At 36.9% G+C, this 27,778-nt stretch overlaps 1 protein-coding gene across 1 annotated transcript in view; it reads right to left on the bottom strand.

Annotated features, from left to right (window-relative positions):
* The window catches only part of LOC130106334 (xaa-Pro dipeptidase-like), a 44,024-nt gene that overhangs the window by 6,920 nt on the left and 9,326 nt on the right, over nt 1-27,778 (bottom strand). The window contains exons 4-5 of the mRNA XM_056272409.1: nt 27,503-27,687; nt 25,833-26,127 (exon numbers count right to left, since the gene is read on the bottom strand). Coding sequence (XP_056128384.1) covers nt 25,833-26,127; nt 27,503-27,687 — 480 coding nt within the window. The remainder of the gene's footprint in view (nt 1-25,832; nt 26,128-27,502; nt 27,688-27,778) is intronic.

Genomic DNA, 27,778 nt, shown 5'->3' with positions numbered 1-27,778 from the left:
GTTGTCTTCTGGTGCCAGACCATATACTGGCTTAAATAATTAAAGGTGGTGGCAGCAGCCTATTAATAAAAAGTTATTACACAGGTAATAATATTATACTAGACATGTTGTTAGTTTTTTTGTGTGTTTTTGTTGTAATTAATACTGCTTCAGGAATTCTTTTCAACTTTTTTTTTTGCAAATAAATTACCATGCTAAAATATAGAAAAAAACTGTATTTCTCATTCATTCTTATTACATATAATGTATTACAGTTTTTTACAGTCGCTAGGACACATTTCTCAATACTTAGGTCACTTATTCAAAACTCTTCACACAGTGAGCACAACAGAAGTATATGTGGGCTAAACTGTGGATCATTTATCATTGCTTTGGCACAAAATGCATTCAATGACTACATCTTTCAAATTACATTAATTCTTTTCTCACTTCGACACAACAACCGCCAAAACTCTGTGTTCCTACAGGCCAATCTGCACATGCTTACACACTGTTTTCAAAACTGTTAACATAAGTTCAAAACAATAACATAATACAAAACTGAATAAGACAGCATTTTGCCACATTTCTACAGTAATATTGTAATGAAATATATTTTGAATCTAAAAATTAAATGGTATAAAAACAATTGGACATTTGGACCAACCACAGCTGATTCCTATTGTGTCTGAATCAGTGGATGGTGTGTATACACATTTTTGTACTTTGGAATTACTCCAAAAACATAAAATATATAAAGTATTGAAGCATAGGCTACTGCATCATGTCTAACTCATTCTAGTAACATATATTGCAGTGATTTCTAAACAGTAGAGAGGTAGAAGAAAGAAAGCATTTACAGAGGAAAACATTGTATAAAGTTTCCTGTTGTTAGTGTTTTTTAGGTCATTATTTTGTGGGTGATAAAGTGTGTGTGTTGGCTGTCAGCCTTTGCTAGTGTTCTGGAAGAATGTGTTGATCTGAGACATGTACGAAGTGATTCTGTAGTTTTAGTGCATTTTGAATGTGAAATGAACTGCTGTGCCGAGCTGAACGCTGGTCAGGAGAACTGTGTGAAGAGTTTTGAAAAAGTGACCTAAGTATTGAGAAATGTGTCCTAGCGACTGTAAAAAACTGTAAAGTCAGGTAAATGAAAATATGTTATTCTTATCCTATAATGAAATACTGATTTATGTAAAAAATCATTCAAACTTTAAAAATAAAAGTTCATAATTTAAGTAATGTTCCCTGTTGTTAGTGTGTTTTTTTTTTTTTAGGTCAGTGTGTTATGAATGGCAATGCATGTTTTCTTAATAAGTACTATTGCCTGTTTTATGGTGGAAAAAGCTGATTTTTTAGACATAGGTAAAGTGTTTTATTGAGTAAGATTTGGAGGTGAGATCAACTGTTTGGCAAAAATGTATGTTGTTAGTGCAGACTGTATGAAGAGTTTTGACAAAAGTTGTGTGTGTGTGTGTGTGTGTGTGTGTGTGTGTGTGTGTGTGTGTGTGTGTGTGTGTGTGTGTGTGTGTGTGTGTGTGTGTGTGTGTGTGTGTGTGTGTGTGTGTGTGTGTGTGTGTGTGTGTGACTTTAGTAATAGTCAATCACTAAGTAAGGGATAATATGTACATCCAGCCAGTTGAAAAAACCGGTGATCACGATCAGTTCTGGCTTCAGCCTCAAGGGGGTTTATTCTGAGATAACAACCGTCTGGATGTACATTATCCCGCTTATTACACAGATATTTGCCACATCAGTAAATAATTCGACAAGAAATATTGATCTGAGTCGTAATATTTGATTAGCTCTTTAAACGCAAAGCTTCCGCGGAGAGAGCAGTTGCCAGCAAGCGGTAAGTTCAAAGGATATTTAAGGGATATGGTACAGTCATACTACTTTTTAGATGGTATTTCACCACATTAATAATTATGGGGATAAGAGATATTGATTTGAGATGAAAATTGTCAAGATTTAAGATTTAAAATCTTACGTGTTTGTTATCTAATAATCCTTTAGTGTACAAAACAATAGTCGAAAAATGGCAGCAGCTGCGTTTGTATGAAATAAGAGAGCAAGTACCTGGAAATAATTAAATAACTACACAAAATATTGATTTGAGTTTTAATATTTTATTCGGTCACCAAATGCAAATCTTCCACAAGGAAAAAACGTTCCTAGCAAGTGTATACAGCACTGACTTCAGTTACCCAGATGAGCCTGTTATTAGTTTTATCGTGTTATCGGGGAATAATGTACCGGTGGATGGCGAGATTGACCAATCAGAATCAAGCATTCCACAGAGCCATGTAATAATATTTGTTGAAAAAACAACTGAACACAGTAAAACCCCACTTATATAGTTGTTTAATAGCAGGATCCACTGTTACAACTTACCCCATATAGTGTGACATCATGTCCTGTCACTGGGACGTCTGCCACAAGAGGTTCATGTGTGTTAACAGTGAAAATAAGATCGTGCCTTTTATGTTTCACAAGTTCGTTTGCCCATATACCATAATCTTCTATACAAAATTTGACTTTCAACCCATATACCATAATCTTCTATACAAAATTTGACTTTCAACAATAACCACACCATGGAAAATATTTACTAGCCTATAGTGTAAAGTGTGACAGATGTGAGACAGATTTCACAGTTTTGTCACAGTTGTCTATCTTGAATATGACAGAAAAGAGAAATACAAGAAATTCATATTTTAAATCTGGTCAAAAGCGGCAGGTCTTGAGGTCTTCAAGGGTTCCCTTCAGGGCAAAACATGATCGCTGTGTGGAAGAGATAAGACAAGTAAGCTGCTGTTACATGATTCATATCTATTATTACAGAGCAAACATAAACCACTTCTCAGTAAAACAGAACAGCTGGGTTTTTTTTATGTAGGAGCTTCGCCTGGGACCGATGACAACGCAGTGCTGAAGTGCCAACTAGCCTATGGAGGATCCCTATTCCACTCTACAGATAAAGGGTTGTGGAAATTTCAGTTCACGTACCAACCCCGAAGTGATCAAATACAATAAAATAAAATTCTGTATCAAAATTTATAGGCAAGACAAGTAGTTTGTTTAGGCATGCATGGTTTGTAGGGAATTACAAACCTGTGCACATATATTCAAACACACATAACTATAGAATCAGTTCTTAATGCGCATGTGAACGCCATCAGCGTTTATCACAGGTTCAGGTTAAAGTCTGTGTAGAGAGAACGGTGTCGTCTTAGCGGCCCCTAATTTAATAACAAATGATCATTTCACCGGAAGTAAATCAATCAAAACTAACTTTAGCTGGAAAATAACATTATTCAAGAACCGCTATAAAACCAAACCAATCTCTTTTACCTTAAATTATATGTTAATCTCTGTAAAGCTGCTTTGAGACAATCTACAGTACATTGTTAAAAGCGCTATATAAATGAGGATGACTTGACTGTTTTTATGAAACAACTCGTACACATTAATAATAGTGATTTATGCAGAACTTATTGACTCATGTTATAGTTTGCTCTTGCATTAGTCTTTTTGAATAAACATGATGTGATTTTTCTTATGGGTCAGAAAAATCATATTATAAAAAAGAATATGGATCATAATAAGTAACTTCCTTGCTTAATTTTGTTAATGTTTATTTAGCTATGGTTCTGGTGGCTGAGAACGGTAGCTTGACTCAGTTTAATGATTTGTTAAATATTTCTGGTGCATGGTGCCAAAACATTTTTTCCATATTTCTTTAATTTGTGACTAAAGTTTTAGTGGGGAGAACAATTTTTTAATATAGAAGCAACAGATAAACCAAACAAACACCACTTAACTCATATTTGTCTGATATGAATACAATTATTTTATGAATATTTTGATCCATTTCTACAATATTTGCTGTTTAGAAAGAATATGATTGTATTGAATGCTGTACCTGATTGTTGTCTAAGTCTTCTGTTTTCTAATTGAAGTTCTGTCATTTGTGGATCCAGCGCTTCAGCTTCCCCGTCATTGGCATTCAGATTTTGTTGAAAATCATTGCAGAATCTTTGCAATAAATCCGCTCTACCAGAGAGATTCATCACATGCCGAATTGGCCGGTTATTAACATGTTTGTAAGTCCACTGAGCAGAGATGCCAGGATAATGATTTTGAAGTGTTCTTATCCACAAGCTGTCATCCGTGGGTCTGAAGAGCAGAACACACAGACGTCCTTCACATAAAATTGTGAAGAGAATATCTGGGTGTTGGTTCAGCTGTAGTTCTCTGTGTGCTTTTCTTTCTTTTTTTACCCTTTTCTTTCTTTCTATTATTTCTTCTCCTTGTCTTTCTATAAATTGAAAATTGGCATACATGTCTCTGACTACTCCTGTTTCCATCTCTAGTCTGCGCTGGTGTTTGAGGATTGTGAAGGTCCTGTTTAAACCTCTTGTTCACCAGCTCATCCTTATAAACCCCAGTGATTGCACACGCTGAACAGAAGACGACAGCAACTATTGTTCAGTCCAGCAAATTCAGTGCACAGATCAACACGTGTCTGTCTGGACTGGTTTGTCCACATGATTCTGAAACTGAAACTATGGTGGATATGTAATACCATCGTATTTTAATACTGTATTTGCCTCAAAATGATAACCATATACATTCATGTCAACTACAGCAATCCAAAGCACTGCAATAGGACAATTATATGTAGGATAGGCTTTTTACACACGTTTACCCGATACATTCTAAACCCAGATTAACAGAATCTTAGCTTAACTTGTTCATGTTTCACACTGTTCAGTCTTTATCCTGCATGTTTATGAATGGGTTACTGAATCCTGGATTTGTAGGTTTTGAGTGTGTCTGAAAGTCCTAGATATCAATTCAATTCAATTCAATTAAAAAACTTTATTATCTATCAACCAGTGATAGAAATTTGTCTTTGGTTAAAAAGGCTCACATACACACAGTACAATCAAATGCACATCACAAAATACAATTGATACAAGGAAGACAAAAGTAGGCCTGCCTTACACTATGTAAATAAATTGTAAGGGGTATACAGTCAAAGACCCAGAACCAGATATGAAGAATGAAGACCCGGAGTCAGAATTATAAAAAATTAAAGAAAAGTTTTACTGAAGATAGTTTGCATTTTCATCAGCAGAAGTCAGCTTCAAGACTCACACAGGAGTTCGTAGGCCGCCTCGCTTACAGTTACAAAGATCACAGCAGTTATTCCATTTCCAAGGTCTAAGCTACGTCATTGCTTACAGGTTGAATGATTCTCATTGGCTAAGAAACATGAAAGCCTAAACAATTTAACACATGTGAGGAGATAGGGGTGCCTATCGCCATTAGTCAAGATAGTTGTCGTCCACTCATTGGATTTAGGTCTGTGGTGGCCTCGCAGGTTAGAGAAGGGCGCCGGGGTGTCTGGTCCGACCGTCCAGAACCTACATAGAATGTCATACGCACACACACACAAATAACAGACACTAGCAAATAACAGCTCCCATCAAGGCTGAAGAGAGTCTGAGCTCCTTATTATCAGTTAAGTATACCAAAACATACTGCTAAAACATTCACTCGTTTGGGAGAAAAACAGATCACTGGCATTTACTCCCAAGGAAGGAAATATACTGGAAAGAATACATTTTAATACAACAATTCAAGTTTGATAGTAACGCTCAATATAGCTTGACCATATGTCCAGCGAAGAATCATATGTGCCCACGCTGCCTTTAGGACCCTCTAACCTTTCTACTGATCCCAGAGAAAGAGACAAACGGCCTTGTGGGTTACGTGGCCTTCGTGTCCTGCGTGTACTACGTGCAATCTCAAAGTAAGATTGGAATGCACCTAAAAGAAACTGGTTACTTGCATCCATGCATTTAAGAAAATATAATTTCACAAGCACAAGAATATAAAAATTATTATGTGATAATGAATATATTTGATTATTGATTTTTATAAAGGAAGTATATAACCATTCAAAATGATATATGATTATATATGTATTTGAAGAGGCAAGGGATTTTGACCAACCCTTCAGTCCCCCGTTTTAGACCAATGTGGGGTCCAATACCGCCACGTCTGGTCTAACCAGTGAGGTCACTACGGAAGGGAGGAGTGGTGACGCATGCTCCCCTGACGGGTCACACTTGTCTCTTCACCTCGTCACGGACATGCTGGATATTAAAAATTCCAGTCCCCATTAAGAGGCTCTCCCACCTTCCACTCACAACAGGACATCAATGTCATTCTTCCTCAGTTTATCAGTCAGGTTAAAATTTTTATAAAACACATAACTGATTACGAAACAAGTACATATTTTTTCTCTGGAAGCCAGGCTAAATAAGCAAGCACTATTGCTGTATTCCTACTAGCATGGGCTAGATCCACAGTCACTACTCAGATCCTAAATAAAGACATTGTCTATAATCATGAATACCAGAATATATGCACTAGTTTTTTTATTTTTTTATAAAATTATGATTTCCAAATCCTTTTATTATAAACAAAGTTGGATGGTTAATCCATTATTTTCACTACCCCTTTTATAGACCCTTTAGGTTCAAAACACAATGGTTGTCTAACTAAAAATAAACAACAAACAATAAAATATTAATAATTAAGACCCATAATAATCGATGTAAGCCCTTTAAGTCTTTACTGAAATCATCCTTCAGTTTACGGTCACATAGCATGTACCATTTTAATTGTATAACATCTTATACCCTTTTTTGTTTGTTTCAAAAATAGAAATAAAATAAAACAAATTCACATCATCATTTCAGTCATTATTTTACCACTAAAATATAGGATCGTTCCCCATTCTGCTTAATAAAGCTTTTGTTTATTCCTTATCTTTATATCACTTGAATCCCTGTCAATCATACAATGTCTTATTGTTTTTATTTTGAAACTCACTTTTTCATACCATTTAAACTTAATTTGACTTCCATAAATCCTATCAGAAATTGTATTTTCATAACATACATTTTCTTCTACTATATTTCTTCCATCTTGCCCTAAATGCCAGTTCCTTCTGCATCCGAGTCTCTCACCACTGTCAGCCTAGTGACACTTAAAGTTCCCTCGTTAGGGGAATCATGGTATTTTATTAATTCTTCAATACTCTTGTTTTCTTATCATTAACTTCAACTTTATTTTTCATTATAACTACTTCTCACAGTATTTGTCTCAGTTCCGCTTATCTTTACAGTTTTACAGAAACCAAAATATTATGTTACTCAGATCCCAGCCCACAGCCATATAGCTGCTTTCTCTTTTTACCTTTATTAAATTGTAGTTTTCTTAGACATCTAATGTCATACATACATTTAAGGGATTGAGAAATAAAACCTTTTCTTTTTAGAAGTTATATTCACTCCTCCTTTGTTCGCCCTCCGGCCTTTCAATAAAAATGAGGGAGCTCACTCTGGATAATTTGGATAGTGACTTAGCCAATGTGCCACTTTGTCTCTCTGCCGTCAAGTCTATATATATATATATTTTTTTTCCCTACGTTTAACCTTATGATCCCACCTAGTTGTCTATTTAAATTTAGACCCTCAGTTGAATTTAGACAAGAGTTTTACCCCAGAATGGACGGCAATCTTCTTTACAATTCCAATTTATATAAAATACTAATCCAGAGAGTAATTCAGTTCAATATCATAAATGACAAAAGCATTCATAATTACCAATAGCAGACAGAGCTGGAAAACCACTCCAATTAAAGCTCGTCCCATGTTCTGCATTGTCTTTTCATCAGATTGACTTAGAATTATCAACTTTTCTAAAGTTGGTCATTTCACTTAACCCATCTGTAATGATAAAACACTAATTCCAGAGGTTAATGACACAATATCCTCAAAATCAGGAAATAATAGTACCCCAAACTAATACATACAAGACATAAAGTGCTGTCACCATCATACGCACTCATACTAGACACGCATATGTTAACTGTTCATTTTCAATATTCATTTTTCTTTATGTTATTGCTAAAAAGATTTAAATTTTAAATAAGATTTTAAACTTCCCATTTTCCGGTAGCTTCTACCTAATTTTACATGGTCTCCCAACCAGTTTCAAAGCATGTCTTGTTCATTGTTCATTAGAATTTAACAAGGTCAGCTGGGTTGTTTTGTTTCATTATCATTATTTTGCTTCAGCTTGCTCTAGCAGGCCAATAATGGAAAGACAGACACAGTTACCATCCCTTCCTCCACTCAAGCAGTCTCTCTCACTATAAATAAATAATCTTTTTCAACAGCCTTCTAAGGCTGTAACTTAGACATAATGTAATATTAAATTAATTACAATAACCTTTGACCATTCACCTTGTTATCCAGACTTTTCTCAAATCTACAAAAGCTGTCTTCATCTTTAGCCACCACCATGTCTAACGACCTTCAGGAGTTAAAACTATGTCATAGACCTATTAGTTCAAAATCATCACTATGATTTTCCTTGCCCATAAGGCAAACCAGTACATAAAAAGTTTTGCTACTGTCTCCACAACAACTAATGGGAATCACTTCATGGCCTCAGCTGGCTCTTGAAAGCCCATTTCTGTTAGCCCTTTATCTATAATCTCCATCAGGGTGTTTTCCCCTGGCATATTTGCAGACGCTTGTCACAATAAAAAAAAACAAGCCATACAATGAATGCGGTTTCTGGTGATTGGTATTAGAGGAACATCACGTTTCTGGGTCAGACTGTCTGTAACTCCTCACAGCTCATCCGCCCTAACGATAAAGGATGCTGCTGGCCTCACAGTCATCCGCTCCACTCTCATACCTTTCTCACATAACACACCTCCATCTTGAGATGCCAGTGACTTTACGTGATCCACTCTGGCTTAGGTTGCCCCCTGTCTGGCCAATAGAAGGTCTTACCCGTCATTGAGTAGCCACTCGTGCCCACTGGTGACCGCTCTTTCCCATCACAGGCTGTTTGCTTCAACAGAACTCAGCTGTTTTCTAGAGCTTAGGAAAGGCACGTTCAAGAGTCACCAGAGCCATTCGGATTGCCTAATAGTGTTCACACAGGGAGACAGGTCAATAACAACAGTATTTAATCACTTAAATCCATTAACTATCTTAAAAGCAGCAACCTAGCTACTTGGATTATACTCAGTGAATTCAGATCACAACTGTACATTCAGTGTACATTTCCGTCGGCCCCTCCCCCGTTTCATGGTGGGGACTAAGATCAGACAAAGAAGTTACGGGTCCTAAAATAACCTAATCAAAGATGTCACTACAAATAGCTTATTATCACTTATGACACCGACTCAGGTAACAGCTTTTAGCTGACATTGACTGAGAGAGAGACATTGAATGAGGGAGGGACTGGTACACTGCACTCTGAACGTCTAACTTTATCTACCATCTTTTAACTCTATCCCAGCTTAAGGCATCTTTGCCAGATATTACATACGGTTTCAAATAAACATATTATTTATATTTGTCTTTTGCCCACACATCAGGAATATTTAGGCATTACAAATTTCCACTCAGATTGAGTCTGTTGCACTGGCAGTTTCAGCCACAGCACACATCAGATTTTAGATAAGCAAACTGTTTCATTACAGCCAATAACAAACTTATCTTTTGAAAGCAAAACATCAGCTCTGTTCTTTTCATGGTCAACACTAGCAGGCCTTTTTTTGTTTAATCAAATGCCTTTCAACACATTTTACATTTAGCAACTGTTAATTCAGTAGCCTACTGCGTCTGCTTATTTGTTCTTACATAATGGTAATTATTCTAGTTCTCAATAACATTTCACATTTCTCAATCTCAATTTTAGTTGTCAAGTTCTCAATTACCATAACTTAATATTTGACTTAAGTTTTCTCTTGGAGTTTATCAATCTCCAATTAGGATTCACACACTAAGTTTGACGAGGCAAGCACTCTCTGCTTGTGATACTTTTGCAGTTATTGTAAATCATCTGTGAGATTAGTCTCTCTATATCATCTAAAACCTTTTTAAAATGTTTAATTACAACACAATCATCCTTTAAGTTACTTTGATATATTTTGCAACTCACATTTGTTGGAGTCATTAATTTTACATCAACCTGTATTCATCAATTCACTAAAAATTAGTATTATAGATCTTTTCTTCAAAAGGATTCACTTTAAGACTTCAATCTTTTGACCTTGTTTTATCTCTTGTTCTTTCTCAGACGACAACTTTAATATCGTCATTTAAACACTGATCTACTTTCAAACTCACATTATTACCAGAAATGTGTCACGTGTTAAATGGCCCTACTGACCACAATCAAGACACTCTCTGTCATCTGGTGAATTTGTTTCAGCCTCAACTACAGCATCACACCCTTGAAACAGTGTGTCCCATTCAGGAATGCAAACAGAGCTACTGATTAAGCAGTTCTCTGTATTCTTTTACAGTCCACCAGTGGCTGATTTAATCATAATAACCCAATCATAATCTTCATCATTATTATTGGCAGAACATTAATTTTCATAAGCTGCAAAATATTGTTTTCACAAAGTGTCTGTTTAACTTTAGTCGCTTGTCCAGGGAAATTATCCCTGACCCAGAATTTCTTTCACTTGCTTCTTGTAATCATCGTAAGCAATACGAGGCTAAACATTTTAATTTTTCTGTTTCTTTGTTTGGTTGTAGCCAGTCAAGTTGTTTAAATTTCCAATCAGAATCAAAATCCTGACTACCATTTACTTAATCATTTCTGCAAATTTATTTAAAGTGAGGGCTTTAGAGCACAGCTGCTTACAGCGTTTGCTTTTCCTGTCTCACTATTTGTTTCAGGACTCTTCAGGTTACTGATTAAGTTATTACATTTTTCTGCCATATCTTAATCATGGTTCATACTCACCTGAAGTTATTGCAGAAATGGAGGCGGCGATCTTTGAACAACACAGCTTGGCTTCTGCGTGATGAAACTGCAAAGTATACTCCAAAATCACAGTTACATATACTGGTCCATGCCAATTTGGGTCACAACTTTTTAAATTTTTCTCTCGGAATTGTTCCTGATGCATCCCTGGCAAACAACCCTATTATTGTTAGTATCCCTAACTGCCTGATTCACTTCACTAAGTTCGGGGATCCCCTATCTGAGATGGAAGAGATTGAGCAGGTTTACGGTGCCACTGGACCTCTAGCCCAGGGACGTGCTCTGCTGGGGTGGTGCTACACCAGTAATGCCCAGCGGGGCCCCCACAGAGCACGCTTCGCTTGCGCTGTCTGCTGCCGTTACCCTTAACGACGCTCTCAGCGACTTCTTATACTCTCAGCAGTATAATTAACTTACTCCTTCACTCGCCTCATCGGAGTGAAGCTTCACTCGCCTCATCGGAGTGAAGCTCTCCCGCTCTCCTTCAAAATCTCCTCCAGTCAGACAGCCCTAACAATTAACAAAAGCTTACTACCTTGTTTGTTGATTTGCCAGGGGTGTCACCGAGAATAATTGCCCGCATTCTCCACCATAACTGTAAGGGGTATACAGTCAAAGACCCAGAACCAGATATGAAGAATGAAGACCCGGAGTCAGAATTATAAAAAATTAAAGAAAAGTTTTACTGAAGATAGTTTGCATTTTCATCAGCAGAAGTCAGCTTCAAGACTCACACAGGAGTTCGTAGGCCGCCTCGCTTACAGTTACAAAGATCACAGCAGTTATTCCATTTCCAAGGTCTAAGCTACGTCATTGCTTACAGGTTGAATGATTCTCATTGGCTAAGAAACATGAAAGCCTAAACAATTTAACACATGTGAGGAGATAGGGGTGCCTATCGCCATTAGTCAAGATAGTTGTCGTCCACTCATTGGATTTAGGTCTGTGGTGGCCTCGCAGGTTAGAGAAGGGCGCCGGGGTGTCTGGTCCGACCGTCCAGAACCTACATAGAATGTCATACGCACACACACACAAATAACAGACACTAGCAAATAACAGCTCCCATCAAGGCTGAAGAGAGTCTGAGCTCCTTATTATCAGTTAAGTATACCAAAACATACTGCTAAAACATTCACTCGTTTGGGAGAAAAACAGATCACTGGCATTTACTCCCAAGGAAGGAAATATACTGGAAAGAATACATTTTAATACAACAATTCAAGTTTGATAGTAACGCTCAATATAGCTTGACCATATGTCCAGCGAAGAATCATATGTGCCCACGCTGCCTTTAGGACCCTCTAACCTTTCTACTGATCCCAGAGAAAGAGACAAACGGCCTTGTGGGTTACGTGGCCTTCGTGTCCTGCGTGTACTACGTGCAATCTCAAAGTAAGATTGGAATGCACCTAAAAGAAACTGGTTACTTGCATCCATGCATTTAAGAAAATATAATTTCACAAGCACAAGAATATAAAAATTATTATGTGATAATGAATATATTTGATTATTGATTTTTATAAAGGAAGTATATAACCATTCAAAATGATATATGATTATATATGTATTTGAAGAGGCAAGGGATTTTGACCAACCCTTCAGTCCCCCGTTTTAGACCAATGTGGGGTCCAATACCGCCACGTCTGGTCTAACCAGTGAGGTCACTACGGAAGGGAGGAGTGGTGACGCATGCTCCCCTGACGGGTCACACTTGTCTCTTCACCTCGTCACGGACATGCTGGATATTAAAAATTCCAGTCCCCATTAAGAGGCTCTCCCACCTTCCACTCACAACAGGACATCAATGTCATTCTTCCTCAGTTTATCAGTCAGGTTAAAATTTTTATAAAACACATAACTGATTACGAAACAAGTACATATTTTTTCTCTGGAAGCCAGGCTAAATAAGCAAGCACTATTGCTGTATTCCTACTAGCATGGGCTAGATCCACAGTCACTACTCAGATCCTAAATAAAGACATTGTCTATAATCATGAATACCAGAATATATGCACTAGTTTTTTTATTTTTTTATAAAATTATGATTTCCAAATCCTTTTATTATAAACAAAGTTGGATGGTTAATCCATTATTTTCACTACCCCTTTTATAGACCCTTTAGGTTCAAAACACAATGGTTGTCTAACTAAAAATAAACAACAAACAATAAAATATTAATAATTAAGACCCATAATAATCGATGTAAGCCCTTTAAGTCTTTACTGAAATCATCCTTCAGTTTACGGTCACATAGCATGTACCATTTTAATTGTATAACATCTTATACCCTTTTTTGTTTGTTTCAAAAATAGAAATAAAATAAAACAAATTCACATCATCATTTCAGTCATTATTTTACCACTAAAATATAGGATCGTTCCCCATTCTGCTTAATAAAGCTTTTGTTTATTCCTTATCTTTATATCACTTGAATCCCTGTCAATCATACAATGTCTTATTGTTTTTATTTTGAAACTCACTTTTTCATACCATTTAAACTTAATTTGACTTCCATAAATCCTATCAGAAATTGTATTTTCATAACATACATTTTCTTCTACTATATTTCTTCCATCTTGCCCTAAATGCCAGTTCCTTCTGCATCCGAGTCTCTCACCACTGTCAGCCTAGTGACACTTAAAGTTCCCTCGTTAGGGGAATCATGGTATTTTATTAATTCTTCAATACTCTTGTTTTCTTATCATTAACTTCAACTTTATTTTTCATTATAACTACTTCTCACAGTATTTGTCTCAGTTCCGCTTATCTTTACAGTTTTACAGAAACCAAAATATTATGTTACTCAGATCCCAGCCCACAGCCATATAGCTGCTTTCTCTTTTTACCTTTATTAAATTGTAGTTTTCTTAGACATCTAATGTCATACATACATTTAAGGGATTGAGAAATAAAACCTTTTCTTTTTAGAAGTTATATTCACTCCTCCTTTGTTCGCCCTCCGGCCTTTCAATAAAAATGAGGGAGCTCACTCTGGATAATTTGGATAGTGACTTAGCCAATGTGCCACTTTGTCTCTCTGCCGTCAAGTCTATATATATATATTTTTTTTTTCCCTACGTTTAACCTTATGATCCCACCTAGTTGTCTATTTAAATTTAGACCCTCAGTTGAATTTAGACAAGAGTTTTACCCCAGAATGGACGGCAATCTTCTTTACAATTCCAATTTATATAAAATACTAATCCAGAGAGTAATTCAGTTCAATATCATAAATGACAAAAGCATTCATAATTACCAATAGCAGACAGAGCTGGAAAACCACTCCAATTAAAGCTCGTCCCATGTTCTGCATTGTCTTTTCATCAGATTGACTTAGAATTATCAACTTTTCTAAAGTTGGTCATTTCACTTAACCCATCTGTAATGATAAAACACTAATTCCAGAGGTTAATGACACAATATCCTCAAAATCAGGAAATAATAGTACCCCAAACTAATACATACAAGACATAAAGTGCTGTCACCATCATACGCACTCATACTAGACACGCATATGTTAACTGTTCATTTTCAATATTCATTTTTCTTTATGTTATTGCTAAAAAGATTTAAATTTTAAATAAGATTTTAAACTTCCCATTTTCCGGTAGCTTCTACCTAATTTTACATGGTCTCCCAACCAGTTTCAAAGCATGTCTTGTTCATTGTTCATTAGAATTTAACAAGGTCAGCTGGGTTGTTTTGTTTCATTATCATTATTTTGCTTCAGCTTGCTCTAGCAGGCCAATAATGGAAAGACAGACACAGTTACCATCCCTTCCTCCACTCAAGCAGTCTCTCTCACTATAAATAAATAATCTTTTTCAACAGCCTTCTAAGGCTGTAACTTAGACATAATGTAATATTAAATTAATTACAATAACCTTTGACCATTCACCTTGTTATCCAGACTTTTCTCAAATCTACAAAAGCTGTCTTCATCTTTAGCCACCACCATGTCTAACGACCTTCAGGAGTTAAAACTATGTCATAGACCTATTAGTTCAAAATCATCACTATGATTTTCCTTGCCCATAAGGCAAACCAGTACATAAAAAGTTTTGCTACTGTCTCCACAACAACTAATGGGAATCACTTCATGGCCTCAGCTGGCTCTTGAAAGCCCATTTCTGTTAGCCCTTTATCTATAATCTCCATCAGGGTGTTTTCCCCTGGCATATTTGCAGACGCTTGTCACAATAAAAAAAAACAAGCCATACAATGAATGCGGTTTCTGGTGATTGGTATTAGAGGAACATCACGTTTCTGGGTCAGACTGTCTGTAACTCCTCACAGCTCATCCGCCCTAACGATAAAGGATGCTGCTGGCCTCACAGTCATCCGCTCCACTCTCATACCTTTCTCACATAACACACCTCCATCTTGAGATGCCAGTGACTTTACGTGATCCACTCTGGCTTAGGTTGCCCCCTGTCTGGCCAATAGAAGGTCTTACCCGTCATTGAGTAGCCACTCGTGCCCACTGGTGACCGCTCTTTCCCATCACAGGCTGTTTGCTTCAACAGAACTCAGCTGTTTTCTAGAGCTTAGGAAAGGCACGTTCAAGAGTCACCAGAGCCATTCGGATTGCCTAATAGTGTTCACACAGGGAGACAGGTCAATAACAACAGTATTTAATCACTTAAATCCATTAACTATCTTAAAAGCAGCAACCTAGCTACTTGGATTATACTCAGTGAATTCAGATCACAACTGTACATTCAGTGTACATTTCCGTCGGCCCCTCCCCCGTTTCATGGTGGGGACTAAGATCAGACAAAGAAGTTACGGGTCCTAAAATAACCTAATCAAAGATGTCACTACAAATAGCTTATTATCACTTATGACACCGACTCAGGTAACAGCTTTTAGCTGACATTGACTGAGAGAGAGACATTGAATGAGGGAGGGACTGGTACACTGCACTCTGAACGTCTAACTTTATCTACCATCTTTTAACTCTATCCCAGCTTAAGGCATCTTTGCCAGATATTACATACGGTTTCAAATAAACATATTATTTATATTTGTCTTTTGCCCACACATCAGGAATATTTAGGCATTACAAATTTCCACTCAGATTGAGTCTGTTGCACTGGCAGTTTCAGCCACAGCACACATCAGATTTTAGATAAGCAAACTGTTTCATTACAGCCAATAACAAACTTATCTTTTGAAAGCAAAACATCAGCTCTGTTCTTTTCATGGTCAACACTAGCAGGCCTTTTTTTGTTTAATCAAATGCCTTTCAACACATTTTACATTTAGCAACTGTTAATTCAGTAGCCTACTGCGTCTGCTTATTTGTTCTTACATAATGGTAATTATTCTAGTTCTCAATAACATTTCACATTTCTCAATCTCAATTTTAGTTGTCAAGTTCTCAATTACCATAACTTAATATTTGACTTAAGTTTTCTCTTGGAGTTTATCAATCTCCAATTAGGATTCACACACTAAGTTTGACGAGGCAAGCACTCTCTGCTTGTGATACTTTTGCAGTTATTGTAAATCATCTGTGAGATTAGTCTCTCTATATCATCTAAAACCTTTTTAAAATGTTTAATTACAACACAATCATCCTTTAAGTTACTTTGATATATTTTGCAACTCACATTTGTTGGAGTCATTAATTTTACATCAACCTGTATTCATCAATTCACTAAAAATTAGTATTATAGATCTTTTCTTCAAAAGGATTCACTTTAAGACTTCAATCTTTTGACCTTGTTTTATCTCTTGTTCTTTCTCAGACGACAACTTTAATATCGTCATTTAAACACTGATCTACTTTCAAACTCACATTATTACCAGAAATGTGTCACGTGTTAAATGGCCCTACTGACCACAATCAAGACACTCTCTGTCATCTGGTGAATTTGTTTCAGCCTCAACTACAGCATCACACCCTTGAAACAGTGTGTCCCATTCAGGAATGCAAACAGAGCTACTGATTAAGCAGTTCTCTGTATTCTTTTACAGTCCACCAGTGGCTGATTTAATCATAATAACCCAATCATAATCTTCATCATTATTATTGGCAGAACATTAATTTTCATAAGCTGCAAAATATTGTTTTCACAAAGTGTCTGTTTAACTTTAGTCGCTTGTCCAGGGAAATTATCCCTGACCCAGAATTTCTTTCACTTGCTTCTTGTAATCATCGTAAGCAATACGAGGCTAAACATTTTAATTTTTCTGTTTCTTTGTTTGGTTGTAGCCAGTCAAGTTGTTTAAATTTCCAATCAGAATCAAAATCCTGACTACCATTTACTTAATCATTTCTGCAAATTTATTTAAAGTGAGGGCTTTAGAGCACAGCTGCTTACAGCGTTTGCTTTTCCTGTCTCACTATTTGTTTCAGGACTCTTCAGGTTACTGATTAAGTTATTACATTTTTCTGCCATATCTTAATCATGGTTCATACTCACCTGAAGTTATTGCAGAAATGGAGGCGGCGATCTTTGAACAACACAGCTTGGCTTCTGCGTGATGAAACTGCAAAGTATACTCCAAAATCACAGTTACATATACTGGTCCATGCCAATTTGGGTCACAACTTTTTAAATTTTTCTCTCGGAATTGTTCCTGATGCATCCCTGGCAAACAACCCTATTATTGTTAGTATCCCTAACTGCCTGATTCACTTCACTAAGTTCGGGGATCCCCTATCTGAGATGGAAGAGATTGAGCAGGTTTACGGTGCCACTGGACCTCTAGCCCAGGGACGTGCTCTGCTGGGGTGGTGCTACACCAGTAATGCCCAGCGGGGCCCCCACAGAGCACGCTTCGCTTGCGCTGTCTGCTGCCGTTACCCTTAACGACGCTCTCAGCGACTTCTTATACTCTCAGCAGTATAATTAACTTACTCCTTCACTCGCCTCATCGGAGTGAAGCTTCACTCGCCTCATCGGAGTGAAGCTCTCCCGCTCTCCTTCAAAATCTCCTCCAGTCAGACAGCCCTAACAATTAACAAAAGCTTACTACCTTGTTTGTTGATTTGCCAGGGGTGTCACCGAGAATAATTGCCCGCATTCTCCACCATAACTGTAAGGGGTATACAGTCAAAGACCCAGAACCAGATATGAAGAATGAAGACCCGGAGTCAGAATTATAAAAAATTAAAGAAAAGTTTTACTGAAGATAGTTTGCATTTTCATCAGCAGAAGTCAGCTTCAAGACTCACACAGGAGTTCGTAGGCCGCCTCGCTTACAGTTACAAAGATCACAGCAGTTATTCCATTTCCAAGGTCTAAGCTACGTCATTGCTTACAGGTTGAATGATTCTCATTGGCTAAGAAACATGAAAGCCTAAACAATTTAACACATGTGAGGAGATAGGGGTGCCTATCGCCATTAGTCAAGATAGTTGTCGTCCACTCATTGGATTTAGGTCTGTGGTGGCCTCGCAGGTTAGAGAAGGGCGCCGGGGTGTCTGGTCCGACCGTCCAGAACCTACATAGAATGTCATACGCACACACACACAAATAACAGACACTAGCAAATAACAGCTCCCATCAAGGCTGAAGAGAGTCTGAGCTCCTTATTATCAGTTAAGTATACCAAAACATACTGCTAAAACATTCACTCGTTTGGGAGAAAAACAGATCACTGGCATTTACTCCCAAGGAAGGAAATATACTGGAAAGAATACATTTTAATACAACAATTCAAGTTTGATAGTAACGCTCAATATAGCTTGACCATATGTCCAGCGAAGAATCATATGTGCCCACGCTGCCTTTAGGACCCTCTAACCTTTCTACTGATCCCAGAGAAAGAGACAAACGGCCTTGTGGGTTACGTGGCCTTCGTGTCCTGCGTGTACTACGTGCAATCTCAAAGTAAGATTGGAATGCACCTAAAAGAAACTGGTTACTTGCATCCATGCATTTAAGAAAATATAATTTCACAAGCACAAGAATATAAAAATTATTATGTGATAATGAATATATTTGATTATTGATTTTTATAAAGGAAGTATATAACCATTCAAAATGATATATGATTATATATGTATTTGAAGAGGCAAGGGATTTTGACCAACCCTTCAAAATAAAGGCTCAAGCTCAATATAATAAAACTTTCTGGTATTGTTTAAAATAGAAATAGCAGTAGGAATAAAAGAGTTCCTGTAAGCTTTCTTTTAAGCCAATGGAGCTCTAAAGCGGCAACCTGATGGTACCTGAAAAGAGCTATACAGAGGATGAGAGGAGTCAGTAGCGATGGAGACTGCTTTCCTCTTTACCGCACAGTTATAGAGGTCTACTAGTTGAATCTGCGGGGCCCCAATAATTTTCGATGCATGTTTGATTACTCTGGATAATTTTTCCTTATTTTTAGCAGAAACAAAATTAAACCAGGATGCAATATTAAAGGTCATAACTGATTCAAAAAGAGAATGATATACTGTTATTATCATGATATTCTGTCTTACATTAAAACTCTTCAACCTTCTCAATAGAAATAAGCGTTGTTGAGCTTTCTTATAGATGATATTCACATGTTGAGCAAAGGATAGATGCCTATCTATCTCAGTGCCCAAATATGTAAAGGTCTCAACTTGTTCCACTACCTGGCCCCCTAGCTTAAGTGGTTCAGATAGTGATGAATGAAACCTCCCACAACCTAAATCCTTTGTCTTACTTATATTTAACTCCAGATAACTTTCTTGGAACCTTTGAATCATAGAATCAACATATTGTCTATGTGACCAGGGATTGCTCATCTGTTATGCAGGCCACCAAAGCCATGTCATCAGCGTGTTTCAAAAGTGACATACCCTCAATATCACACCTGATTTCATTTGTATATACAGAAAATAAAATAGGCGATAACACGCAACCCAGAGGAACCCCCGTATTTACAATAATACTATTAGATTTAAAACCATACATTCTGACATGTTGGGGTCTATCTTTTAAAAAGTCCTTAATCCATAGAACAAGAGTTGAATTAACTTGTAGTTTCTGCAGACAATTCAATAATAGACAAATGTTCACTGTGTTGAAGGCAGATGTGAAATCCATAAATAAAATCCTAACAAATGAGTTCGAAAGGTCCAGGTGTCCAGTCACTGTATCCAAGAGAGTTAAGCTGGCATCCTCAACTCCCCGTTTTGGCTTGTAGGCAAACTGGAGCGGGTCCATACACTCAGCTATCTTGGTGTTAAGCTCCCCCGCCACCACCTTCTCCATGCACTTACAAAGAATCGAAGTGAGTGCCACAGGTCTAAAATTTGCCATCTCCTTGACATGGTTTTTTTTAGGAACAGGAATAATTGTTGTCTCCTTCCATGCTCTAGGTACATACCCTGTGTTCAGTGACAGCTGGAAGAGCCGAGCATTCTTTCAACATATTTCAACAACAGTCCGTCCCGACCAGGAGCTTTGCTTGGCTGTAGTTTAGAAAGGATGGAAACAACCCTTTGCTCATCCACACTGAAAGGTGTAGAGGCACTACTGGTATCAAACTGGTCCCAGTTGTTCCCGGGATTAGCCAAATTAAACCTGGCATAAAAAGTGTTTAGTTGCTCTACAGAGGAAGCTGGATCTGGACTATGAACTTGAGTTGAAGCTTATTGATTGATTGAACTTTATTATCAACCAATGCTGAAATTGTCCTATAGCTTCTCATAAAAACACAGAAGTTCTACACAGTACAATGAAGACCTGAACAATAATTATAATCAACAATTAAAAAAAAAAAAGTTCTTATTCTCAGATTCAATATTCGGTCAAACTTTATTTTGATGGTCCCTTTTGAACAATCTGTTGACTATAAGTAATGTTGTACACTAACTGTCATTAGAGTATTAATGGACTGTCTGCTTAATATCTGCTAACTCTTTCTTTGTATGGTCCTCCAACAGACATTCTACTGACTAAGTAACTTTACAAGTACATGTCAACGTATTCTAACCCTAACCGGACTGGACAGACAGATAAGCAAAGGTATATAGTAAAAAAAAAAGAAGAAAATGATAAAATATCCTGACCATGCACAATAATCATCCTGTTTCCATGTGATTTTCATCCATGTATTTGATTAAAATGTAAATCTGGTTCAGCAGGTTAGCCACTGAACCGGTTGTACTGTGGATTGACTGCAGCTCTGTAAATATGATTCAGTCTGACTCTAGATCTACAACATACATAAAAGTGTCCGCCTTCCATGAAAATGAAATATCATTAGAAACATTTCAGAGAAGAGCAGAATCACAACTGAACTGCTGGAAACAAACTAAAGACACAAAACAATCCTAAATGATGAACTGTGTACAATGAGACATACAGTTACTATCCAAAACGCTTGACCTATATCGAAATAATCACAAATGCAAAAAAACATTGATTTGGTTGACGCTTTTATCCAAAATGAGGAACATCGCAAGCACAAATTATGTCAATTATGACTATTTAATTTTATGTCAACAAGAGCATTTCTTACATTTTTATAAACAGGAATTATAGTGTTGTGTGTCTTTAAACTGACTTCTAAAAGATAATTTGTTGTAAGAAGGCTAGACTTCTCACTTTCATTGTAATAATTTTCAAGTTAGAAGAGAGAAAAAATCAAAAGCTTTCTACATTTTCAACTCATTTCTCTGGATGCAGGCAAACAAATAAAGTTGATATGAACACAATTAATGATGGAAACCAGCACAACAACGTTCAGTTGAGTTTCGCACCCTCATGAAGAGTAACTCCCTTTATTCAGCCGATTTAATGTTAAAGTTCATTAAAGAGAAGTCATGTGACTCAACAGCAATCTTAGTGTAATAACAGCCTCAAACTATTGTTTTACACGTGTGGAAACCAGTACAGCTAGAGTCTACTGGAATGAAGAAAGACAATCTCAACCTGTTTACTATACACTTCAGTATCATTTAAAAAGCAGTAAAATCTGACAATGATTGTGTCATACATTTAACTTCTTCAGCTCAAATCATGCTAGAACACTTTAGGGTAAAAATGTAAAGGTGATTGTGTCGTTGAACTGTATCAGCGCTTCATTCATACAGTCATATTGAGTGTCGGGATTTCTCTTCTGTCTCCATTTACTGTTTAGTTTGACAAAATCAAATTACATTTAAACAACATGACAGAATTTTATGAATTATTAAATACAATTTTGCCCACGATTCTAAATGATGCTAGAAAAATCTGATGTTTATTAAAAATTTATTTTCTTACAAACTTGCAAAAAGTGTACAGGATAAAATGGAAATGAATTAAGTAAAGTTTAAATCAGGCTAAATAAAGTTCAGAACTGCGTTTATTAAGAATCAAACATATAATAATAATATATATTTACAAATCATCAACAAAATTATCAGCAAAATGATATGAAGTTAAAGGAAGGACTTCCATCAATCTCCATCAAGTGTATCTGGAATATATGATTTGTTTGTAATAATTCTGACCCAACACATTTGAGATTATGATGTCAATTTCAGCATCAAGATTATGATGTTTAAAACACACTTATCCTGTTTAATAAAAAACTGAGAATATCTGTAATAATTATGAACTAAACTCAGCAGCGAGTCCGACTACACCAGGAGCTCAGTGATATATCAGCACAACCTGGAGTTTCCATGACAAGCTTTATTCACATGTGTCCCAAACTACAGAGAAATGACCAAACCCAATCACAGACAGACAATATATACTGTGTGTGTGTGTGTGTGTGTGTGTGTGTGTGTGTGTATACAGTTAAAAGAAGAAAGCATGTTAAAATATCTTGAGCACAATGATCATCCATGATTTTTCATGATGTATTTGATATAAACTTAGATCAGGTTCAGGTTTGACATCGATCCGGCTCTACCAGTCCTCTGGTTTTAACTGCACGATTCATTCAGGAATAAAACACACTTTTAACATCTGACACACCCAGATCTACAACATACTGTATGAGTGTCCGTCTTACAATAAACATATTTTTCTATATTTCAGAGAAGAGTTTAATGTTTCTGAGAAGAGCAGAATCCCAACTGAACTGCTGGAAACAAACTAAAGACACACAACAACACTAAATGATGAAGTGTGTACAACGAGACATAAAGTTACAATCCACACACACATTTAATCCAGCAAACTCTCAGTCCTCTATGATCCTCACAGTGATCGAGAGCATTTCTGTTCACAGCCGAGGACTCGTGTTTCTGCTCTCGATTATTCACCAGTCTCTCAAAGTTACAGATTAACAGCGAGTTATAGAGTTGAAGAACTATAAAGTCTACGGTTAGCGGCATACAATCTTTTTGAGTAGCATCTTTTCTAAATAATATACAGTCAAACCAAAATGTATTCAGACACCTTCAACATTTCTCACATTATCACAGTTTATTCGCTATAGTTTAGAAAATGGTAATAAATATGAGCAGAACTCAAGAGTTCTCAGATCAGTGGATATTTGACTGGTTTTGTCCGTCCTTCTGTTAGACTCTCACACATGAATTATGTTGAATATCTGTCAGCTGGTAAATTTAACTACACAATTAGATAATACCAGTTTAGCTCAACCAGTGACCAAGCAATGCTTCATGTTGTTCAGTCTGTGTGTAAAAAGAGCATTAGCAGTTACAGAAAACACACTTCAGCAAAACATGATCAGCTCAAAGTGGAGGAATCATTTTTGGTCCCAAATTTGTATAAATTTTATTGGTATGAAGAATTATTGGGTATAATATGTCACAGTTTACTTTATTTTGCTCTCCTCACTTACATAAATGAACTATAGTGTCCTGCACACGCTAGTAAAAAAATATCAAACATGATATCTGGTGTCTGAATAATGTTTGCTTTGACTCTATCTGCAAGAATCTGTAGTTTATGGAAAAGCATAAATTATGATTACAGATCCACACATTTCTGGAAACTGCCACACAATTATCTGACACATATGTCTGCGCTTTATGGTTAATTTTTGGATAAATCTGACCCTAAAAACATGTAAAAACTAAAGAAACATCATTAAACATGTCAGTCAGACGGTGTGTTCTCCTCTCAGCGGTTCTTGGCCAGAATTACCTCGTTTCCACCAAAAAAGAACTGGTTCGAAACTGGTTCAAAGTTGGTTCAACTTGCGAATCTTCTCAGAATCGGTTTGTTTTTCCACTGACTCGAGAGCCCAGCGAACAACGTCGTCACGTCACTGTGTACGTCGCCATACGTCTAAGCTTTCCCGTTCCCGTCGTGTTGTTGGTCACAGTAACATCGCCCCCGACGAAAGCATGAAGTGGTAAAAGAACGGTTCTAGTCCAGCAAAGAGTTGGTGCCGCTTTGGAATCAATTTTCCTGCCCGAGAACCGGATCTTTGGCTGTCGAAACACAAAGAACTGGTTCGCGAGTAGACACCGGCTCCGAACCGGCTCTCAAAATGCTTTGGTGGAACTGAATAATGTAGATCAGACTTTATGCTGATGATAGTCCGAGGTCAGGCCTCATATAACCAGAACATTTCAGTAAAAGATAAAGAGTAACTTTCAGTTCATGATCTAACCAGGAACAACAGGCAAGAAGAAAGTTTGGCGTCAGACAAGAATCCCACCAGTTCATTAATATCCTGAACATGGAGATGATTATTCATGTTTTATCATGTCTCTCTGAAAGCAGTTTTGCTCCTAGTATTCTGTATTGTGACTCTTTGTTTAAACCTGGTTTGATGGCGGCCATTACGGCTCTGTCTCTCTGATATGATCCCGACACATAAACAAATACTTGCTTTTATTCCTTTAGCAGACGCTTTAATCCAAAATGAGGAACATCACAAGTCAACATTAATCATAGTAACAATGCCAAGTTTATGGTATAAACTATGAAGCAATTGCAAAGAAAATGTGCAAAAGAGAATTTCTTTTATTTTTTATTAATAGGAATTATAGTAAGTATCTTTAAACTGACTTCTAAATAAAAACACAGTTTGCTGTTAGAGAGCGAGGCTTGAGAGTTTAAGGGACGACAAAAATGCTTTCTACCTTTTCAACTCATTTCTCTGGATGCAGAAAAACACACAGTTGAGATGAACACAATTAATGATGGAAACTGACATTAAAGTGTCGCACCCTCATGAAGAGTAACTCCCTTTATTCAGCTGATTTACTGTAAAGTTCATTGAAGAGAAGTCATGTGACTCAATAGCAATCTTAGTGTAATAAGAGCCTCAAACTATTGTTTTACACATGTGGAAACCAGTACAGCTAGAGTCTACTGGAATGAAGAAAGACAATCTCCAAAACTGTGTGCCAAGATTTATTAAAAATAAGCATTGCATTTTATTATAAACTTGCAAAAAGTGTACAGGATAAAATGCAAATGAATTGAGTAAAGTTTAAGTCAGGCTAAATAAAGTTCAGAACTGCTTTTATTAAGAATCAAACTCTGAAAATGTTACGGCTGCTTCATGAAAGCATAAATGATCCGGTAATTCATTTTTGACACTGATTTCCAGAAGTGAAGTCATACAGAAGCGGTCACATGTTGTGTGTTTCCCTTTATAGAATGAAATATCAAAGATACTCATTTACTTAAAGTTTAAAGTCTGATATGTTGAAGAAAAGGAGTGTCATTATAATCATCATCACCTGAGACACACACACACACACACACGATCAGCAATATTCATGTGCATCTCATATACTGTCATATACACTTTAATTCCCCAATCTCATCATATACTGTAATTTCAGCATCATCTCTTTTCTCTCAGTGTCTGAAACGCTTCGATCAAGGATTCAGTCTCTCTAAGCTCCGCCTCTCTGAGAGCTGCTCTGCTGTGATTGGCCAGAAAGCAAACGCTCATTATCATATCTGAATCTCAGCTCTTGATCAGTGATACGAACAGTAACGATGGCGTGGGTTTCACCGTATCAATCTCAGAAAACAGCGTCTTATATAGTGTATTATATATGTATATAATGTATGATTTATATGCATACATTACAGCATATAATATTATATACTGACAAATCAACAAAATGATCAGCAAAAATGATATGGTGTTAAAGTAAGGACTAGTTATGAATTGATGTGTATCTACTGTAATGTGTGTGTTATTAATAACTCTGACCCCGCCGAAGCCGCGGAAGCGATTGAGGACGTCTCTGTTGATGAAGCCGCACTGAGTCGGGGAGTCGAGCGCTTTATCCAGCAGGTGATCGATGAAATATATCCCCGGCTCCACCGTGAGGACCATCCGCTCCTGCACCACACGGCCCATCCGGAGACTCTTCAGTCCCGGCTCGTCCACGCGCTCCACGCCCTGAACAACACACACACACACACACACACACACACACACACACACACAACACACACAACACACACAACACACACAACACACACACACACACACACACACACACACACACACACACACACACACACAACACACAACACACAACACACAACACACAACACACACACACACACACACACACACAGTTCAGAAACAGACACACACACACTGTTCAGAAGCACAGACACTTAAAGCCCTTGCACACTGAGTCCGAAATTCGTTAAAAAATAAGTACGACCTCACGTTGTGTCGATCATGCTTGCACACTGCCTCCAAAACTATCGTCCGTCATAAAAAAAATCGGATCGGGTTTGATTTTCTGTGTTTTTCGCATCCGTAGCGAGCAGTTGTATCAAAGCAGCTCTACAGAAATTTTAAATGTTAATGTTTATAATGCTTAATAGTCTTCATTGAGAAGTTTAGCACTTTGAAGCTAAATCTGGAGACAATACAAATCATCAAACAGTAGATTTGATATAGTGTACAGTATATGGCTTTATGTGATGTATGTGGATAAAATTATATATGTGTACAGTATAAAAGTTGTCAAATAAAGTGAGTAAATCACTTTGCAGTGACGATGATGATTATAAAATCTGTATGATTTTGGTTTTAATTTATAATACTTTGGTGTTTGTTTGTTATCATATTTGTAAGCAACCATACCATGGCATTTTATGTTATTTTAAAATGTAGCAAAATAAAAAGTTTAAAAGTAGAAATTTAAAAGTTTTTTGAAAACCTTTAAGATTTATCTTCAACAAAAATCTAAAATCATATCTGGCCTCTTAACATTTTGGCATTGTAACATAATTACTACTAATTGATGTTATAACAATTTCCAACACTTACACATATTGTTTGTGATTTTTGTCTTATCACTCACCGCTAAGCATCTGATTATACATTATACAGGTGAAACTTGAAAAATTAGAATATCGTGCAAAAGTTAATTTATTTCAGTAATTCAACTTAAGGTGAAACTAATATATTATATAGACTCATTACATGCAAAGTGAGATATTTCAAGCCTTTATTTGTTGTAATTTTGATGATTATGGCTTACAGCTTATGAAAACCTTTTCACAATATTCTAATTTTGAATTTGGGGTTTTCATAAGCTGTAAGCCATAATCATCAACATTATAACAAATAAAGGCTTGAAATATCTCACTTTGCATGTAATGAGTCTATATAATATATTAGTTTCACCTTTTAAGTTAAATTACTGAAATAAATGAACTTTTGCACGATATTCTAATTTCTCGAGTTTCACCTGTACATAGACTATTTCAGGGAAAAAATAGAGCTGTCCGGATGTGTTGTGCTGAGAACTGACCTCTGGATATCCTCCCACGTCGTGGACGTCGATGCCCAGTAAGTGACCCAGACCGTGAGGCATGAAGACGGAGCCCAGATGGACCTTCAGCATGTCCTCCACCGCCCCGCGCAGGATCCCCATCTTCAGCAGCTCCTCCAGGTGGACCCGGTCCGCCAGCCGGTGCATCTCTGTCCACTTCACACCTGACCGGCACATCAACACACCACTGAGCCGAGACCCTCGTCACATTTACATTCAGCACACGCCTTCCCTTACGAAACAAAAATATATTGC

The sequence above is a fragment of the Rhinichthys klamathensis genome, unplaced genomic scaffold, assembly GCF_029890125.1.
Source record: "Rhinichthys klamathensis goyatoka isolate OS25496 unplaced genomic scaffold, OSU_Roscu_1.1 h1tg000337l_1, whole genome shotgun sequence".
In the NCBI taxonomy this organism is placed as follows: Eukaryota; Metazoa; Chordata; class Actinopteri; order Cypriniformes; family Leuciscidae; genus Rhinichthys; species Rhinichthys klamathensis.
Note: the sequence above shows the minus strand (reverse complement) of the source record. Positions and strands in the feature narration are given on the sequence as shown.